This window comes from Pseudophryne corroboree, chromosome 6 (assembly GCF_028390025.1).
Source record: "Pseudophryne corroboree isolate aPseCor3 chromosome 6, aPseCor3.hap2, whole genome shotgun sequence".
NCBI lineage: Eukaryota > Metazoa > Chordata > Amphibia > Anura > Myobatrachidae > Pseudophryne > Pseudophryne corroboree.
Genome location: NC_086449.1, coordinates 253,202,960 through 253,225,299, shown reverse-complemented (window position 1 = coordinate 253,225,299; position 22,340 = coordinate 253,202,960). Strand labels below are relative to the sequence as shown.

Sequence of the window (22,340 nt, the reverse complement as noted above, 5' to 3'; positions counted from 1 at the left end):
GGCATTTCATCGTCTCGGCCATGACTAGTGGCAGCAGCTTCAGCACGAGGTGGAAGTGGATCTTGATCTTTCCCTAATTTTGGAACCTCAACATTTTTGTTCTCCATATTTTAATAGGCACAACTAAAAGGCACCTCAGGTAAACAATGGAGATGGATGGATTGGATACTAGTATACAATTATGGACGGGCTGCCGAGTGCCGACACAGAGGTAGCCACAGCCGTGAACTACCGCACTGTACTGTGTCTGCTGCTAATATATAGACTGGTTGATAAAGAGATAGTATACTCGTAACTAGTATGTATGTATAAAGAAAGAAAAAAAAACCACGGTTAGGTGGTATATACAATTATGGACGGGCTGCCGAGTGCCGACACAGAGGTAGCCACAGCCGTGAACTACCGCACTGTACTGTGTCTGCTGCTAATATATAGACTGGTTGATAAAGAGATAGTATACTCGTAACTAGTATGTATGTATAAAGAAAGAAAAAAAAACCACGGTTAGGTGGTATATACAATTATGGACGGGCTGCCGAGTGCCGACACAGAGGTAGCCACAGCCGTGAACTACCGCACTGTACTGTGTCTGCTGCTAATATATAGACTGGTTGATAAAGAGATAGTATACTCGTAACTAGTATGTATGTATAAAGAAAGAAAAAAAAACCACGGTTAGGTGGTATATACAATTATGGACGGGCTGCCGAGTGCCGACACAGAGGTAGCCACAGCCGTGAACTACCGCACTGTACTGTGTCTGCTGCTAATATATAGACTGGTTGATAAAGAGATAGTATACTCGTAACTAGTATGTATGTATAAAGAAAGAAAAAAAAACCACGGTTAGGTGGTATATACAATTATGGACGGGCTGCCGAGTGCCGACACAGAGGTAGCCACAGCCGTGAACTACCGCACTGTACTGTGTCTGCTGGTAATATATAGACTGGTTGATAAAGAGATAGTATACTCGTAACTAGTATGTATGTATAAAGAAAGAAAAAAAAACCACGGTTAGGTGGTATATACAATTATGGACGGGCTGCCGAGTGCCGACACAGAGGTAGTCACAGCCGTGAACTACCGCACTGTACTGTGTCTGCTGCTAATATATAGACTGGTTGATAAAGAGATAGTATACTCGTAACTAGTATGTATGTATAAAGAAAGAAAAAAAAACCACGGTTAGGTGGTATATACAATTATGGACGGGCTGCCGAGTGCCGACACAGAGGTAGCCACAGCCGTGAACTACCGCACTGTACTGTGTCTGCTGCTAATATATAGACTGGTTGATAAAGAGATAGTATACTCGTAACTAGTATGTATGTATAAAGAAAGAAAAAAAAACCACGGTTAGGTGGTATATACAATTATGGACGGGCTGCCGAGTGCCGACACAGAGGTAGCCACAGCCGTGAACTACCGCACTGTACTGTGTCTGCTGCTAATATATAGACTGGTTGATAAAGAGATAGTATACTCGTAACTAGTATGTATGTATAAAGAAAGAAAAAAAAACCACGGTTAGGTGGTATATACAATTATGGACGGGCTGCCGAGTGCCGACACAGAGGTAGCCACAGCCGTGAACTACCGCACTGTACTGTGTCTGCTGCTAATATATAGACTGGTTGATAAAGAGATAGTATACTCGTAACTAGTATGTATGTATAAAGAAAGAAAAAAAAACCACGGTTAGGTGGTATATACAATTATGGACGGGCTGCCGAGTGCCGACACAGAGGTAGCCACAGCCGTGAACTACCGCACTGTACTGTGTCTGCTGCTAATATATAGACTGGTTGATAAAGAGATAGTATACTCGTAACTAGTATGTATGTATAAAGAAAGAAAAAAAAACCACGGTTAGGTGGTATATACAATTATGGACGGGCTGCCGAGTGCCGACACAGAGGTAGCCACAGCCGTGAACTACCGCACTGTACTGTGTCTGCTGCTAATATATAGACTGGTTGATAAAGAGATAGTATACTCGTAACTAGTATGTATGTATAAAGAAAGAAAAAAAAACCACGGTTAGGTGGTATATACAATTATGGACGGGCTGCCGAGTGCCGACACAGAGGTAGCCACAGCCGTGAACTACCGCACTGTACTGTGTCTGCTGCTAATATATAGACTGGTTGATAAAGAGATAGTATACTCGTAACTAGTATGTATGTATAAAGAAAGAAAAAAAAACCACGGTTAGGTGGTATATACAATTATGGACGGGCTGCCGAGTGCCGACACAGAGGTAGCCACAGCCGTGAACTACCGCACTGTACTGTGTCTGCTGCTAATATATAGACTGGTTGATAAAGAGATAGTATACTCGTAACTAGTATGTATGTATAAAGAAAGAAAAAAAAACCACGGTTAGGTGGTATATACAATTATGGACGGGCTGCCGAGTGCCGACACAGAGGTAGCCACAGCCGTGAACTACCGCACTGTACTGTGTCTGCTGCTAATATGTAGACTGGTTGATAAAGAGATAGTATACTCGTAACTAGTATGTATGTATAAAGAAAGAAAAAAAAACCACGGTTAGGTGGTATATACAATTATGGACGGGCTGCCGAGTGCCGACACAGAGGTAGCCACAGCCGTGAACTACCGCACTGTACTGTGTCTGCTGCTAATATATAGACTGGTTGATAAAGAGATAGTATACTCGTAACTAGTATGTATGTATAAAGAAAGAAAAAAAAACCACGGTTAGGTGGTATATACAATTATGGACGGGCTGCCGAGTGCCGACACAGAGGTAGCCACAGCCGTGAACTACCGCACTGTACTGTGTCTGCTGCTAATATATAGACTGGTTGATAAAGAGATAGTATACTCGTAACTAGTATGTATGTATAAAGAAAGAAAAAAAAACCACGGTTAGGTGGTATATACAATTATGGACGGGCTGCCGAGTGCCGACACAGAGGTAGCCACAGCCGTGAACTACCGCACTGTACTGTGTCTGCTGCTAATATATAGACTGGTTGATAAAGAGATAGTATACTCGTAACTAGTATGTATGTATAAAGAAAGAAAAAAAAACCACGGTTAGGTGGTATATACAATTATGGACGGGCTGCCGAGTGCCGACACAGAGGTAGCCACAGCCGTGAACTACCGCACTGTACTGTGTCTGCTGCTAATATAGACTGGTTGATAAAGAGATAGTATACTACTAATATTATATATACTGGTGGTCAGGTCACTGGTCACTAGTCACACTGGCAGTGGCACTCCTGCAGCAAAAGTGTGCACTGTTTTAATATAATATTATGTACTCCTGGCTCCTGCTATAACCTATAACTGGCACTGCAGTAGTGCTCCCCAGTCTCCCCCACAATTATAAGCTGTGTGAGCTGAGCAGTCAGACAGATATATAATATATATTATATAGATGATGCAGCACACTGGCCTGAGCCTGAGCAGTGCACACAGATATGGTATGTGACTGACTGAGTCACTGTGTGTATCGCTTTTTTCAGGCAGAGAACGGATATATTAAATAAACTGCACTGTGTGTCTGGTGGTCACTCACTATATAATATATTATGTACTCCTGGCTCCTGCTATAACCTATAACTGGCACTGCAGTAGTGCTCCCCAGTCTCCCCCACAATTATAAGCTGTGTGAGCTGAGCAGTCAGACAGATATATATAATATTATATATAGATAATAGATGATGCAGCACACTGGCCTGAGCCTGAGCAGTGCACACAGATATGGTATGTGACTGAGTCGCTGTGTATCGCTTTTTTCAGGCAGAGAACGGATTATAAATAAAACTGGTGGTCACTATCAGCAAAACTCTGCACTGTACTGAGTACTCCTAATGCTCCCCAAAATTAGTAAATCAAGTGTCTCTCTAATCTATTCTAAACGGAGAGGACGCCAGCCACGTCCTCTCCCTATCAATCTCAATGCACGTGTGAAAATGGCGGCGACGCGCGGCTCCTTATATAGAATCCGAGTCTCGCGATAGAATCCGAGCCTCGCGAGAATCCGACAGCGTCATGATGACGTTCGGGCGCGCTCGGGTTAACCGAGCAAGGCGGGAAGATCCGAGTCGCTCGGACCCGTGAAAAAAAACATGAAGTTCTGGCGGGTTCGGATTCAGAGAAACCGAACCCGCTCATCTCTAATTTTGATCTCATCACTCCAAATTACTTTGTTCCAGAAGTTTTGAGGCTTGGTTCTGTGCTGATTGGAGTATTGTAAGCGGGATGCTTTGTGGCATTTGCGTAGTAATGGCTTTCTTCTGGCGACTCGACCATGCAGCTCATTTTTCTTCAAATGCCTCCTTATTGTGAATCTTGAAACAACCACACCACTTTTTTTCAGAGAGTCCTGTATTTCAGCTGAAGTTATTTGTGGATTTTTCTTTACATCCCGAACAATTTTCCTGGCAGTTGTGGCTGAAATTTTTGTTGGTCTACCTGACCGTGATTTAGTTTCCACAGAATCCCTAATTTTCCACTTCTTGATTAGAGTTTGAACACTGCTGATTGGCATTCTCAATTGCTTGGATATCTTTTTATATCCCTTTCCTGTTTTATACAGTTCAATTACCTTTTCCCGCAGATCCTTATGACAATTCTTTTGCTTTCCCCATGACTCAGAATCCAGACACGTCAGTGCAGCACTGGATGAAAGATGCAAGGGTCTTTCAGGAGTCCAGAACCTCACTGACCTTTTATACCAGGGCTGGCCAAACCAGTCCTCAAGATCTACCAACAGTACACATTTTCCAGATCACCTAGCTGGTGCACAGGTGTAGTCATTACTAATTATGATGTGCTGCATTCATTCCTAACTGACAATTCTACAGGTCTCCAGGAGGCCTCTAAAACATGAACTGTTGGTAGATCTCGAGGACCGGTTTGGCCAGCCCTGTTTTATACACACACACTGATTACAAGCAAACAGATCACAGGTGAGGATTGTTACCTTTAGTAGCCATTCAAACCCGTTTGTGTCAACTTGTGTGCATGTTATGAGGCCAAAATCTCCAGGTTATGTAAACTTTTGATCAGGGTCATTTGGGTAGTTTCTGTTGTCATTATGATTTAAAAAGAGTAAACACAGTTGTTTGACAATAAATGCCTTCACCCAACCATTAACCATGAGTGAAAGAAAAGTTTGTGAGTTATCATTCATATTCTCTGACAAATGGCCAGAAAATCACAAATTCTGCTAGGGTATGTAAACTTATGAGCACAACTGTAGCAGTTTTTCACGAAAATTGCTCCAAAAGCCCTTTAATACATTTAAGTGATACTAAAATAATGTGAAAATAATGTTTGGAAAACTAAACAGATTACAGATTAAATTAAGATCGTGGTAAGTATACAGTTGGGGATATTGTCCGTCTGGATGCAAGGATACTACAAATCAGTACAACCATGCCTTGTTGTGTGTATTATGTGTGATGCCATCCGTGCTTAGTATTCTAAAGCATGTAGCAGTGGCAACACAATATTTGCATGGTTTCAAATTGACTGTAATTTCTACCAGTATCTCAGGATTTCCCAAACCATTGTTGGCCTACATGTAATAGCCTGCAAATTGCTGGCAGTGGCAAGATTTTGGTGATGTGTCTCAAGGTTTAAAGCAGCAATTATTTTAAAGGTAAAGTCAACATCTTAAAATATCGGGTAAGTATACTAACCCTCCCTCCTATCCACCTAACCCTTCCTTACCGGAGCCTACACCTAACCCTCCCCCCCTGCAGCCTAACCCTAACCGGTGGTGCCTAAACCTAACACCCCACCCATCCCCGCAGCATACCATTGGAATCCTGACCGAATCCTGTTGGCACTATATATGTAATAATAAAACAAAATTACTTGAAATAGCTACAGTCACCTGGATATTATTTATGGGCTCATGTTAAATTACAGTAGAAAATATTCTGCTGTAACCGTCAGGCATTAGTCAGGTGTATATTCTGCTATAATGTCCAGGCGTTAGTCAGCTGTATATTCTGCTATAATGTCCAGGCGTTTGTCAGGTTTATACTCTGCTGTAATGTCAGGTGTATACTCTGCTGTAATGTCCAGGTGTTTGTGAGGTGTATATTCAGCTGTAATGTCCAGGTGTTAGTCAGGTGCATACTCTGCTGTAATCGCCAGGCGTTAGTCAGCTGTATACTCTGCTGTAATCTCCAGGCATTAGTCAGGTGTATACTCTGCTGTAATCTCCAGGCGTTAGTCAGGTGTATACTCTGCTGTAACCTCCAGGCGTTAGTCAGCTGTATACTCTGCTGTAATCTCCAGGCATTAGTCAGGTGTATATTCTGCTGAAATGTCCAGGTGCTAGTCAGGTGTATACTCTGCTGTAATCTCCAGGTGTTAGTCAGGTGTATACTCTGCTGTAACCTTCAGGCATTAATCAGGTGTATACTCTTCTGTAATGCCCAGGCGTTAGTCAGGTGTATACTCTGCTGTAATGTCCAGGTGTTACTCAGGTGTATAATCTGCTGTAATCGCCAGGCGTTAGTCAAGTGTATACTCTGCTGTAATCTCCAGGTGTTTGTGAGGTGTATATTCTGCTGTAATGTCCAGGCGTTAGTCAGGTGTATACTCTGCTGTGATGTCCAGGCGTTAGTCAGGTGTATACTCTGCTGTAATGTCCAGGTGTTAGTCAGGTGTATACTCTGCTCTAATCACCATTCGTTAGTCAGGTGTATACTCTGCTGTAATCTCCATGTGTTTGTGAGGTGTATATTCTGCGGTATTGTCCAGGCATTAGTCAGGTGTATACTCTGCTGTAACCTCCAGGCGTTAGTCAGGTGCATATTCTGCTATAACCTTCAGGCGTTAGGGATATACTCTGCTGTAATGTCCAGGCGTTAGGCAGGTGTATACTCTGCTGTAATGCCCAGGCGTTAGTCAGGTGTATACTCTGCTGTAATCGCCAGGCGTTAGTCAGGTGTATACTCTACTGTAATCTCCAGGCGTTTGTGAGGTGTATATTCTGCTGTAATGTCCAGGCGTTAGTCAGGTGTATATTCTGCTGTAATCTCCATGTGTTTGTGAGGTGTATATTCTGCGGTATTGTCCAGGCATTAGTCAGGTGTATACTCTGCTGTAACCTCCAGGCGTTAGTCAGGTGCATATTCTGCTATAACCTTCAGGCGTTAGGGATATACTCTGCTGTAATGTCCAGGCGTTAGGCAGGTGTATACTCTGCTGTAATGCCCAGGCGTTAGTCAGGTGTATACTCTGCTGTAATCGCCAGGCGTTAGTCAGGTGTATACTCTACTGTAATCTCCAGGCGTTTGTGAGGTGTATATTCTGCTGTAATGTCCAGGCGTTAGTCAGGTGTATATTCTGCTGTGATGTCCAGGCGTTAGTCAGGTGTATTCTCTGCTGTGATGTCCAGGCGTTAGTCAGGTGTATACTCTGCTGTAACCTCCAGGCGTCAGTCAGGTATATATTCTGCTATAACCTTCAGCCGTTAGTCAGGTGTATACTCTGCTGTAATGTCCAGGCGTTAGGTGTATACACTGCTGTAATGTCCTGGTATTAGTCAGGTGTAAATTCTGCTGTAATGTCCAGGCGTTAGTCAGGTGTATATTTTGCTGTAATGTCCAGGCGTTAGTCAGGTGTATACTCTGCTGTAATCGCCATGCGTTAGTCAGGTGTATACTCTGCTGTAATCTCCATGTGTTTGTGAGGTGTATATTCTGCGGTATTGTCCATGAATTAGTCAGGTGTATACTCTGCTGTAATCTTCAGGCATTAGTCAGGTGTATATACTGCTGTAATCTCCAGACGTTAGTTAGGTGTATATTCTGCTGTAATGTCCAGACGTTAGTCAGGTGTATATTCTGCTGTAATCTCCAGACGTAAATCAGGTGTATATTCTGCTGTAATGTCCAGGTGTTAGTCAGGTGTATACTCTGCTGTAATGTCCAGGCGTTATAGGCCCTACACACTGGCCGATTTTCTGAAAGATATGAACGATCTCGTTCATAAATGAACGAGAACTCGTTCATATCTTTCAGTGTGGAGACTCCAGCGATGAACGATGCGCGGCCCCGCGCTCGTTCATCGCTGGTCTCCCGTCGGCTGTGCATGCAGGCCAATATAGACGATCTCGTCCATATTTGCCTGCACTTCAATGCAGCCGCGTGACGGGGGGAGTGAAGAAACTTCACTCCCCCCGTCACTGCCCCCCCGCCGCCGGGTCGCTCGTCGGCCGTATCCGCCGTCGGGCAGCTCGGCGGCGGGTCGGCCAGTGAGTAGGGCCCCTTAGTCAGGTGTATACTCTGCTGTAATGTCCAGGTGTTGTCAGGTGTATACTCTGCTGTAATCTCCATGTGTTTGTGAGGTGTATATTCTGCGGTATTGTCCAGGCATTAGTCAGGTGTATACTCTGCTGTAATCTCCAGGTATTAGTGAGGTGTATATTCTGCTGTAATCTCCAGACGTTAGTCAGGTGTATATTGTGCTGTAATGTCCAGGCGTTAGTCAACTTTATACTCTGCTGTAATCTCCAGACATTAGTCAGGTGTATATTCTGCTATAATCTCCAGGTGTTTGTGAGCTGTATATTTTGCTGTAATTTCCAGGCGTTAGTCAGGTGTATACTCTGCTGTGATATCCAGGCGTTAGTCAGGTGTATATTCTGCTGTGATGTCGAGGCATTAGTCAGGTGTATATTCTACTGTAACCTCCAGACGTTAGTCAGGTGTATACTCTGCTGTAATGTCCAGGTGTTAGTCAGGTGTATACTCTGCTGTACTGTCTAGGCGTTAGTCAGGTGTATACTCTACTGTAATCTCCAGGCGTTTGTGAGGTGTATATTCTGCTGTAATGTCCAGGCGTTAGTCAGGTGTATATTCTGCTGTGATGTCCAGGCGTTAGTCAGGTGTATTCTCTGCTGTGATGTCCAGGCGTTAGTCAGGTGTATACTCTGCTGTGATATCCAGGCGTTAGTCAGGTGTATATTCTGCTGTGATGTCGAGGCATTAGTCAGGTGTATATTCTACTGTAACCTCCAGACGTTAGTCAGGTGTATACTCTGCTGTAATGTCCAGGTGTTAGTCAGGTGTATACTCTGCTGTACTGTCTAGGCGTTAGTCAGGTGTATACTCTGCTGTACTGTCTAGGCGTTAGTCAGGTGTATACTCTACTGTAATCTCCAGGCGTTTGTGAGGTGTATATTCTGCTGTAATGTCCAGGCGTTAGTCAGGTGTATACTCTGCTGTAACCTCCAGGCGTCAGTCAGGTATATATTCTGCTATAACCTTCAGCCGTTAGTCAGGTGTATACTCTGCTGTAATGTCCAGGCGTTAGGTGTATACACTGCTGTAATGTCCTGGTGTTAGTCAGGTGTATATTTTGCTGTAATGTCCAATTTATGTAATGTAATGTCCAATTTATGTAATAAATTTGCAAAAATCTAAAAAAACACTTTTTTCATGTTGTTATTATGGGGTATTGTGTGTAGAATTTTGAGGGAATAAATGAATTTATTCCATTTTGGAATAAGGCTGTAACATAACAAAATGTGGAAAAAGTGAAGCGCTGTGAATACTTTCCGGATGCACTGTGTATACAGTATGTATGTACATGGACTTGCTATTCTGTTACCCAAGGGAGCAACTGAAATAAAATATATATACATTTCCATTTTCTGCTTGAAAAATATTAATACATCGTTTTAGTGTGTATCATTTAATTACTGCATCTTCCATGAGATCTTTATAAATACATGTTATATCATGGAGTGCACCAACAGTTACTGCTAATGAAGGCACATCACACATCATCACAACACTTTTCAGCTGTATCTTAGCTACTCATAATGTAATAAGCACTTATACACCACATAACACTTAAAAACATTTTTAACACCTATTGTGATGATTTCTGTTCTCACCTTCAACAGAAATGGGCAAGTATATTATTTTAAAGCATTATTTAGTATGTGTACTGATGACAAAGTGATTAAACTACTTCAAAACATTGATGTCTTAACTAGAGCGATATTGTGCCTTTTGGCACGATATCAATGCATCAGCCCGACTTATTGCGAGTAAGTGGACCACATTGTTTGTGGTTCACTTACGATTACGATCTCAGGCGCGCTCCTGGGGGTTGTAAAAAGGGCTTTCAGATCTTACCGGCAGTAGGTAAGATCTGACCCTGTCGCTTGCGATGAGGGTGCTTAATGTTAGATCACATGCGATCTAACGTTAGCACATTGTGAGTGAAGGTGCCTGGGATGCACGATATTGTGAGTCCAGGAGCTGCTGGCGGCTGGTGGGGAGTTGAAGGGGTATCACATGCGACGGAGAGCTTGCCATACCTTGCTCTAGTGTACGGGGGCCTTTAGATACATGCCTTTTGACTGATTACTATCGCAGAGTGCCCCCTCTACAAGCTGTATATTTGGGCCGTGTCATGGGGTTGGGGATAGATTCACGGCGAGCAGGATCCCAGATCATTGGATCCCTGCCGCCAGAATGCCGGCAGCGGGGTGAGAACTAGAAAGCCCCTTCCGGGCTCGCTGCGCTCACCACAAGTTCTGTTCCCACTCTATGGGTGTTGTGGACACCCACGAGACGGAATAGCTCTGGCGCAGCTATCTGCATTCTCGGCAGTCGGGACCCCGGCGTCGGTATTCTGACCGCCGGGATATTAACTACATCCCCATGTCATAGTACCTTGGAGGGCACCGGTGTGAGTTAAATTTAAATTGCTATGTTGTATGTGTACTGAATGGACAATATAAAATATAGACAGAGAAAAAAAGGAGCAGACATAAAATAGTTTAGAACAGTTGACATTTGTTTTTTCTTTTTCTGAAGCACAGCTTGTTTTGTATGTTGTATAGTGTGTGACTTGTTTTTTGGGTATACGCTTTGCACAGATGGAAATTACTGAAGCATTTACAGCTGTGTAGATAATATCTTACCATTACATTTACTGAATACAAGTGATGTGTGGGAGGAAAATTACAATCTTATTTGGGAGTGAATAAAATTACTTTTGTTACTTTTATTTGAATTATTACATTCCGCATTGTCAACATTACACAGAAGTTCTTTATTTCAATACTGTTTGAAGGGGGAATGAATGAAACAAATTGGAATTCAAACAAACAAGTACTAATGTTTAATTTGCAGTTGTTTGTAAAATTTTATATAACATTTGATTTAGACTTTTTTGCTAATTGATGTTTTTGTCATAGGCCAAAGAACACTGCAGCATCAAAGTGACGTCTTACAGACAGTGATCCTGGTGAATCCTAATGCAGACAACATTGTCACTGAGGTACAAGTCACATATTCTACTGAAAGCCACCCGGCGGCATATACTCAGGGGATCAGTACTAAATGCCGCCGACCGGAATCCCGGCGGTCGAAATACCGATGCCGGAATCCCAACCACACAATCCCGACAGGGGTGGCGAGCGGAACGCAGCCCCTTGCGGGCACAGTGCCTCGCTGCGCTCGGCACACCATTATATTCTCCCTCTATGGGTGTCGTGGACACCCACGGAGGGAGAATATGTCGGGATTGTGGCGGTCGGGATTCCGGCGGTCGGGATTCCGGCGTCGGGATTTCCGGCCGGCAGCATCTTGACCGCATCCGATACTCAGGAGTCTCATGTGTACCAGTTTTTCTGCTTAGAATATTTATGTTCCTAGAAACCAAATTCCTGATCCTAATGCATTCTCATAATCTGTAACTTATAAATACACCAGTGTGTCCTGTAATGGTTGAGAGGGGTATAAAAACACTTTATTGCAGTCATCACCCAACGAAAACATGCATACAGTATTTGTCTACTATTGAAAAAGCATTTCAGGAAGATTGTGAGAGCAACACCTATACACGTGTTCTGAAGAGGCCGTGTACTAATCCGTCTGAGAAATATATCATAAAATGCTCTGCTGTTTCCTTATTCTCCAAATTAGATGGACAATAAGCATACCTCCCAACATTTTGATAGACGAATGCGGGACTCTGCGCGGCGAAGCGGCGCCGGAATGGGAGTATGGCTTAATGGAAATGGGGTGTGGCTTCACGTGAATGACGCGCTTGAGAGTCATGCTTCCCATTTCCATCACAGTGGGGGCACGGCCAGCGCTCTGTGACCTGCTGGCCATGCCCACACTCCCTCTGCTTTACTGGAACAGACGCTGTCTATTCACCGCTGCTCTGCTCTAAACTGAGCAGAGCAGGGACTGATCAGGAGCCTCCCAACTGCCCCCCCCTCCCCCACCGCGGGACACTGCGGCCCGCAGGAGGGACAGACCCCAAAAAATGGGACTGTCCCGCGAAAATCGGGACAGTTGGGAGGTATGCAATAAGTCTGCTCTGTAGCACACTAATGCACTAACACAATGTTTTGATACAACTGTACAGTAAAAATGCAGACGTGTCCTCATACATCTTGCCTCAATACGTCATGCAGTGGGAGATGCCTGGCGTGAGAGAGCTGACAGGTCCCGTGCAACTTTGCTAACAAAGGGTGTCTTGTTTTGTAGAAGGTGCGTCTTATTCACATCACTATGTAAATAGGACGCACAAGCAGACTCTGCTGATTAAAATGATATGCGGCATACCTATACTTTCTGTGCATCTGCGGCTGCTTCTGCATACAAAATGGTACAGTGCTTACCAGGAAAACCAATTTGTATGCAGATATGTGGTCACACACAGAATATAGACATGCCGCATTTAATGTTAATCAGCAAAAGCTGCTGGTATGCGCTAGTCGCATTGTGTTGTGAATAAGACACATTTTTAATGGAAAAATTTGCACTTAAAGACGCGCTGTGCTATCGAGTAACGCCACGGCATGATGTGACTAGAAGGGCTGTTTAATGCGCAGGGAGGCTAGATGTAAGTGGACACATCTGTATGCTGCATTACTGTTTCCAGCATCTTAAATGACCCCTCTAATCTCTCCCTTCCGCAAAGTTCATTCTCATCACACACAAGCCCTGTAATGCAGCACAAGTCTCCAGTAAATCAGCACACTTCCTTGGGCCAAAACCTCTTGTACATCATGACACCTCTTTGGGCACACAACTGTATCAGTGTGCTGGAGAGCAGCTGCCATCTTCTTGAAGAACATAAACTTCTTGTTCTTCATAGTATTTGCTCCGTGTTAGGCAGAGAGTGATGATATCATCACTGTGTTGCATCCAACGGGCCTGGCCTCAGGGAGATTGCTTGGCTCTTCAGGGAGTCAGGGATATCATCGACATTTCAGGGAGTCTCCTTACACTCAGGTAGATTCGGCAAGTATGCACTTATGTACTGGGAGTTCTTTGTCAGAAAGATTTCACAATTTTATGTTTTAAAAATAGGAGCTCTGTATTCCTATCCATTTTATTGTTGGGCAGTCATGTAAAGGCACCATCTTCAGATGTCAGGTGTCCATTACTGGATAAAATGAATCATTTGAAGCACATATACTGTATTTCATATGTAGACTGTCACATAATGTGAACTATAGAATAGTTTTGAGACATGAGGGGAATGTAAAGTTGGTATCCATGTATGTATATATTAGAGCCAACAGATCCTTGAAGGTGGATGCCCTGGATACTTTAAGGACCAAAATCAATTAGCCCCAATCAGCCACCGGTGCAGTTTCTGGCGGTTTGTGGCATATGTCTTAAGCTGATTTTCTACCCATAGTTTATGAAGGTGCAAACAGAAATAATCTACAGACGATATGCGCGCAGCACAAGCAGCTAGCGGCAGCTCACATGTACTGTATCTGTATCTGTATATATCTGCATGAATGTTCCAACAGATGATTATCCATAGACATATCCTGTGATGCCAGCAAGAAAATGAATGATACTGTACATACGAGTATACTGTATATCCTACTTAAGTCCTATAAATGGGTACTTCCTCCCTGTTTCCCTGATTATTTACCTGTATAAAAGAGCTGCCAATTAAGCCTAATAAAAGCCTTAATTACAGTGCATCCGGAAAGTATTCACAGCACTTGACTTTTTCCACATTTTGTTATTTTAAAGCCTTATTCTAAAATGGAATAAATTCATTTTTTCTGTCAAAATTCTACACACAATACCCCATAATGACAACGTGAAAAAGTTTTTTTGAGATTTTTGCATATTTATTAAAAATAAAAAACATAAGTATTCACAGCCTTTGCTCAATACTTTGTTGACACACCTTTGGCAGCAATTACAGCCTCAAGTCTTTTTGAATATGGTGCCACAAGCTTGGCACACCTATCTTTGGGCAGTTCCGCCCATTCCTCTTTGCAGCACCTCTCAAGCTCCATCAGGTTGGATGGGAAGCGTTGGTGCACAGCCATTTTCAGATCTCTCCAAAGATGTTCAATTGGATTCAAGTCTGGGCTCTGGCTGGGCCACTCAAGGACATTCACAGAGTTGTCCTGAAGCCACTCCTTTGATATCTTGGCTGTGTGCTTAGGGTCGTTGTCCTGCTGAAAGATGAACCGTCGCCCCAGTCTGAGGTCAAGAGCGCTCTGAAGCAAGTTTTCATCCAGGATGTCTCTGTACATTGCTGCATTCATCTTTCCCTCTATCCTGACTAGTCTCCCAGTTCCTGATGCTGATAAACATCCCACTGCATGATGCGGCCACCACCATGCTTCACTGTAGGCATTTTATTGGCCTGGTGATGAGCGGTGCCTGGTTTCCTCCAAACATGACACCTGGAATTCACACCAAAGAGTTCAATCTTTGTCTCATCAGACCAGAGAATTTTGTTTCTTATGGTCTGAGAGTACTTCAGGTGCATTTTTGCAAACTCCAGGTGGTCTGCCATGTTTGTGCTTTTTACTAAGGAGTGGCTTCCGTCTGGCCACTCTACCATACAGGCTTGATTGGTGGATTGCTGCAGAGATGATTGTCCTTCTGGAAGGTTCTCCTTTCTCTTCCCGGGAATGCTGTAGCTCTGACAGAGTGACCATTGGGTTCTTGGTCACCTCCCTGACTAGGGCCTTTCTCCCCCGATCACTCAATTTAGACGACTGGCCATGCCCTAGGAAGAGTCCTGGTAGTCCCATTTACGGATGATGGAGTCCACTGTGCTCATTGGGACCTCCAAAGCAGCAGATATTTTTCTGTACTCTTCCCCAGAATTGTGCCTTGAGACAATCCTGTCTTGGAGGTCTACAGACAATTCCTTTGACTTGATGCTTGGTTTGTGCTCAGACATGCACTGTCAAGTGTGGGACCTTATATAGACAGGTTTGTCCAATCAGCTGAATTTACCACAGGTGGACTCCAATTAAGCTGTAGGAACATGTCAAGGATGATCAGTGGAAACAGGATGCACCTGAACTTAATTTTGAGCTTCATGGCAAAGGCTGTTAATACTTATGTACATGTGGTTTATTATTTTTTTATTTTATATAAATTTGCAAAAATCTCAAAAACACTTTTTTCACGTTGTCATTATGGGTTATTGTGTGTAGAATTTTGAGGGGAAAAATGAATTTATTCCATTTTGGAATAAGGCTGTAACATAACAAAATGTGGAAAAAGTGAAGCTCTGTGAATACTTTCCAGATGTACTGTACATATTAGCATGTTATTCATTTACTAGCAATAGTATTGAGCACCATTCATGAATCCAATAACATGTATTCAGAGAATACATTGGGGAAAATGGGTAAATATCTCTCAGATGAAATACAAACATGGGGGTATGTACAGTACAACACCTGGTACCTTTCATGGGCGGAATATATAACCCGTAGAAGCTATTACCCAAAATGCCTGCACCAACCATTCAGTATGCTTACTATGCTCCTAGGTTTTCTTTTCTTTCTTTTTAATTTCTGTGTAGTTTGGGTATTACGGTATTACTTACATCTTTTTTACTCTAGGGGGTAATTCTGAGTTGATCGCAGCAGGAACTTTGTTAGCAGTTGGGCAAAACCATGTGCACTGCAGGAGGGGCAGATATAACATGTGCAGAGAGAGTTAGATTTGGGTGGGTTATTTTGTGTCTGTGCAGGGTAAATATTGACTGCTCTATTTTTACACTGCAATTTAGATTTCAGTTTGAACACACCCCACCCAAATCTAACTCTCTCTGCACATGTTATATATGACCCCCCTGCAGTGCACATGGTTTTGCCCAACTGCTAACAAATTTGCTGCTGCGATCAACTCTGAATTAGGCCCGATGTCTGTAAAGTGCCTTGGGTCTTATTTGGAGAAGGAGCGCTATATAAATAAAATTATTATTCTTATTCCTATTACAGACATGGAGGAGAGCACAGTACATCATATAGACATTGCAAAGGCGTCACCAGGTGTGGTGACACCTGGTGCGCACTCTGCATTACTGCAACCCCTACTCACCTCGCCGCAGCTGCGGGCGCCCAAAAGAGGGTGTGGTCTGATTTTAAGGGGTGTGGCCTCGTGGATCTCCTCTTCACTCCGGGGGCGTGTCCAGCTTACCCGGGCACTAGATGCTGGCTGCCCCCCGGAGACTGTGCAGCGCAGGGCTGCCTTCTTATCTGTGACAGGAGCCGAGTGCTGCAGAGGATTATCACACTGCAGCACTCGGATCCTGTCACTGCAGAAGAGCTGGAACTTTGGTGTCACCCCTTCTAAGGGTGACACCTAGGTGCGGGCTGCAACCCCCGCACCCGCCTTCTGATGCCACTGAGACAGGGGTGTGAGTACACTACAGTACAGCGTATAGATATGGGTGTGAGTACCGTGCACCATACAGACAGGGAGGAGAGCATAGTGCACCATACAGACAGGGAGGAGAGCGCAGTGCACCATACAGACCGGGAGGAGAGCACAGTACACCATACAGACCGGGAGGAGAGCACAGTACACCATACAGACAGGGAGGAGAGCACAGTACACCATACAGACAGGGAGGAGAGCAGCAGTGCACCATACAGACAGGGAGGAGAGCACAGTACACCATACAGACAGGGAGGAGAGCACAGTACACCATACAGACAGGGAGGAGAGCACAGTACACCATACAGACCGGGAGGAGAGCACAGTACACCATACAGACAGGGAGGAGAGCACAGTACACCATACAGACAGGGAGGAGAGCACAGTACACTATATAGACAGGGAGGAGAGCACAGTACACCATACAGACAGGGAGGAGAGCACAGTACACCATACAGACAGGGAGGAGAGCACAGTACACCATACAGACAGGGAGGAGAGCACAGTACACCATACAGACAGGGAGGAGAGCACAGTACACTATATAGACAGGGAGGAGAGCACAGTACACCATACAGACAGGGAGGAGAGCGCAGTGCACCATACAGACAGGGAGGAGAGCACAGTACACCATACAGACAGGGAGGAGAGCACAGTACACCATACAGACAGGGAGGAGAGCACAGTACACTATATAGACAGGGAGGAGAGCACAGTACACCATACAGACAGGGAGGAGAGCGCAGTGCACCATACAGACAGGGAGGAGAGCACAGTACACCATACAGACAGGGAGGAGAGCGCAGTGCACCATACAGACCGGGAGGAGAGCACAGTACACCATACAGACAGGGAGGAGAGCACAGTACACCATACAGACAGGGAGGAGAGCACAGTACACTATATAGACAGGGAGGAGAGCACAGTACACCATACAGACAGGGAGGAGAGCGCAGTGCACCATACAGACAGGGAGGAGAGCACAGTACACCATACAGACAGGGAGGAGAGCGCAGTGCACCATTCAGACAGGGAGGAGAGCACAGTACACCATACAGACAGGGAGGAGAGCACAGTACACCATACAGACAGGGAGGAGAGCACAGTACACCATACAGACCGGGAGGAGAGCACAGTACACCATACAGACAGGGAGGAGTCACAGTACACCATACAGACAGGGAGGGGAGCACAGTACACCATACAGACAGGGAGGAGAGCACAGTACACCATAGAGACAGGGAGGAGAGCACAGTACACCATACAGACCGGGAGGAGAGCACCGTACACCATACAGACAGGGAGGAGAGCACAGTACACCATACAGACAGGGAGGAGAGCACAGTACACCATACAGACAGGGAGGAGAGCACAGTACACCATACAGACAGGGAGGAGAGCACAGTACACCATACAGACAGGGAGGAGAGCACAATACACCATACAGACAGGGAGGAGAGCACAGTACACCATACAGACAGGGAGGAGAGCACAGTATACCATGCAGACAGGGAGGAGAGCACAGTACACCATACAGACAGGGAGGAGAGCACAGTACACCAGACAGACAGGGAGGAGAGCACAGTACACCATACAGACAGGGAGGAGTCACAGTACACCATACAGACAGGGAGGAGAGCACAGTACACCATACAGACAGGGAGGAGAGCACAGTACACTATATAGACAGGGAGGAGAGCACAGTACACCATACAGACAGGGAGGAGAGCGCAGTGCACCATACAGACAGGGAGGAGAGCACAGTACACCATACAGACAGGGAGGAGAGCACAGTACACCATACAGACAGGGAGGAGAGCACAGTACACTATATAGACAGGGAGGAGAGCACAGTACACCATACAGACAGGGAGGAGAGCGCAGTGCACCATACAGACAGGGAGGAGAGCACAGTACACCATACAGACAGGGAGGAGAGCGCAGTGCACCATACAGACCGGGAGGAGAGCACAGTGCACCATACAGACAGGGAGGAGAGCACAGTACACCATAGAGACAGGGAGGAGAGCACAGTACACTATATAGACAGGGAGGAGAGCACAGTACACCATACAGACAGGGAGGAGAGCGCAGTGCACCATACAGACAGGGAGGAGAGCACAGTACACCATACAGACAGGGAGGAGAGCACAGTACACCATACAGACCGGGAGGAGAGCACAGTACACCATACAGACAGGGAGGAGAGCACAGTACACCATACAGACAGGGAGGAGAGCACAGTGCACCATACAGACAGGGAGGAGAGCGCAGTGCACCATACAGACAGGGAGGAGAGCATAGTGCACCATACTGACAGGGAGGAGAGCGCAGTGCACCATACAGACAGGGAGGAGAGCACAGTACACCATACAGACAGGGTGGAGAGTGCAGTACACCATACAGACAGGGAGGAGAGTACAGTACACCATACAGACAGGGAGGAGAGCGCAGTGCACCATTCAGACAGGGAGGAGAGCACAGTACACCATACAGACAGGGAGGAGAGCGCAGTGCACCATTCAGACAGGGAGGAGAGCGCAGTACACCATACAGACAGGGAGGAGAGCACAGTACACCATACAGACCGGGAGGAGAGCCCAGTACACCATACAGACAGGGAGGAGTCACAGTACACCATACAGACAGGGAGGGGAGCACAGTACATCATACAGACCGGGAGGAGAGCACAGTACACCATACAGACAGGGAGGAGAGCACAGTACACCATACAGACAGGGAGGAGAGCACAGTACACCATACAGACAGGGAGGAGAGCACAGTACACCATACAGACAGGGAGGAGAGCACAGTACACCATACAGACAGGGAGGAGAGCACAGTACACCATACAGACCGGGAGGAGAGCACAGTACACCATACAGACAGGGAGGAGAGCACAGTACACCATACAGACCGGGAGGAGAGCTCAGTACACCATACAGACAGGTAGGAGAGCACAGTACACCACACAGACAGGGAGGAGAGCACAGTACACCATACAGAAATGGGGTGAGCATAGTGCACCATACAGACCGGGAGGAGAGCACAGTGCACCATACAGACCGGGAGGAGAGCACAGTACACCATACAGACCGGGAGGAGAGCACAGTACACCATACAGACCGGGAGGAGAGCACAGTACACCATACAGACAGGGAGGAGAGCACAGTACACCATACAGACAGGGAGGAGAGCGCAGTGCACCATACAGACCGGGAGGAGAGCACAGTACACCATACAGACAGGGAGGAGAGCACAGTACACCATACAGACAGGGAGGAGAGCACAGAACACCATACAGACCGGGAGGAGAGCACAGTACACCACACAGACAGGTAGGAGAGCACAGTACATCACACAGACAGGGAGGAGAGCACAGTACACCATACAGACAGGGAGGAGAGCACAGTACACCATACAGACAGGGAGGAGAGCACAGTACACCATACAGACAGGGAGGGGAGCGCAGTACACCATACAGACAGGGAGGAGAGCGCAGTGCACCATTCAGACAGGGAGGAGAGCACAGTACACCATACAGACAGGGAGGAGAGCACAGTACACCATACAGACAGGGAGGAGAGCACAGTACACCATACAGACCGGGAGGAGAGCACAGTACACCATACAGACAGAGAGGAGAGCACAGTACACCATACAGACAGGGAGGAGAGCACAGTACACCATACAGACCGGGAGGAGAGCACAGTACACCATACAGACAGGGAGGAGAGCACAGTACACCATACAGACAGGGAGGAGAGCACAGTACACCATACAGACCGGGAGGAGAGCACAGTACACCATACAGACAGGGAGGAGAGCACAGTACACCATACAGACAGGGAGGAGAGCACAGTACACCATACAGACAGGGAGGAAAGCACAGTACACCATACAGACAGGGAGGAGAGCATAGTGCACCATACAGACCGGGAGGAGAGCGCAGTGCACCATACAGACAGGGAGGAGAGCACAGTACACCATACAGACCGGGAGGAGAGCAGAGTACACCATACAGACCGGGAGGAGAGCACAGTACACCATACAGACAGGGAGGAGAGCACAGTACACCATACAGACAGGGAGGAGAGCACAGTACACCATACAGACCGGGAGGAGAGCACAGTACACCATACAGACAGGTAGGAGAGCACAGTACACCACACAGACAGGGAGGAGAGCACAGTACACCATACAGAAATGGGGTGAGCATAGTGCACCATACAGACCAGGAGGAGAGCACAGTGCACCATACAGACCGGGAGGAGAGCACAGTACACCATACAGACCGGGAGGAGAGCACAGTACACCATACAGACAGGGAGGAGAGCACAGTACACCATACAGACAGGGAGGAGAGCACAGTACACCATACAGAAATGGGGTGAGCATAGTGCACCATACAGACCGGGAGGAGAGCACAGTGCACCATACAGACCGGGAGGAGAGCACAGTACACCATACAGACCGGGAGGAGAGCAGAGTACACCATACAGACCGGGAGGAGAGCACAGTACACCATACAGACAGGGAGGAGAGCACAGTACACCATACAGACAGGGAGGAGAGCGCAGTGCACCATACAGACCGGGAGGAGAGCACAGTACACCATACAGACCGGGAGGAGAGCACAGTACACCATACAGACAGGGAGGAGAGCACAGTACACCATACAGACCGGGAGCAGAGCACAGTACACCATACAGACAGGGAGGAGAGCACAGTACACCATACAGACAGGGAGGAGAGCATAGTGCACCATACAGACAGGGAGGAGAGCGCAGTGCACCATACAGACAGGGAGGAGAGCACAGTACACCATACAGACCGGGAGGAGAGCACAGTACACCATACAGACAGGTAGGAGAGCACAGTACACCACACAGACAGGGAGGAGAGCACAGTACACCATACAGAAATGGGGTGAGTATAGTGCACCATACAGACCGGGAGGAGAGCACAGTGCACCATGCAGACCGGGAGGAGAGCACAGTACACCATACAGACCGGGAGGAGAGCAGAGTACACCATACAGACCGGGAGGAGAGCACAGTACACCATACAGACAGGGAGGAGAGCACAGTACACCATACAGACATGGAGGAGAGCGCAGTGCACCATACTGACCGGGAGGAGAGCACAGTACACCATACAGACCGGGAGGAGAGCACAGTACACCATACAGACAGGGAGGAGAGCACAGTGCACCATACAGACCGGGAGGAGAGCACAGTACACCACACAGACAGGGAGGAGAGCATAGTGCACCATACAGACAGGGAGGAGAGCACAGTACACCATACAGACAGGGAGGAGAGCATAGTGCACCATACAGACAGGGAGGAGAGCGCAGTGCACCATACAGACAGGGAGGAGAGCACAGTACACCATACAGACCGGGAGGAGAGCACAGTACACCATACAGACAGGTAGGAGAGCACAGTACACCACACAGACAGGGAGGAGAGCACAGTACACCATACAGAAATGGGGTGAGCATAGTGCACCATACAGACCAGGAGGAGAGCACAGTGCACCATAAAGACCGGGAGGAGACCACAGTACACCATACAGACCGGGAGGAGAGCAGAGTACACCATACAGTCCGGGAGGAGAGCACAGTACACCATA

At 46.4% G+C, this 22,340-nt stretch overlaps 1 protein-coding gene across 1 annotated transcript in view; it reads left to right on the top strand.

The window, feature by feature from the left end:
* Window positions 1-22,340, top strand: part of MAP1A (microtubule associated protein 1A) — a 332,532-nt gene that overhangs the window by 256,176 nt on the left and 54,016 nt on the right. Inside the window, exon 3 of the mRNA XM_063925911.1 lies at window positions 11,222-11,304. Within this exon, the coding sequence (XP_063781981.1) occupies window positions 11,222-11,304 (83 nt within the window). The remainder of the gene's footprint in view (window positions 1-11,221; window positions 11,305-22,340) is intronic.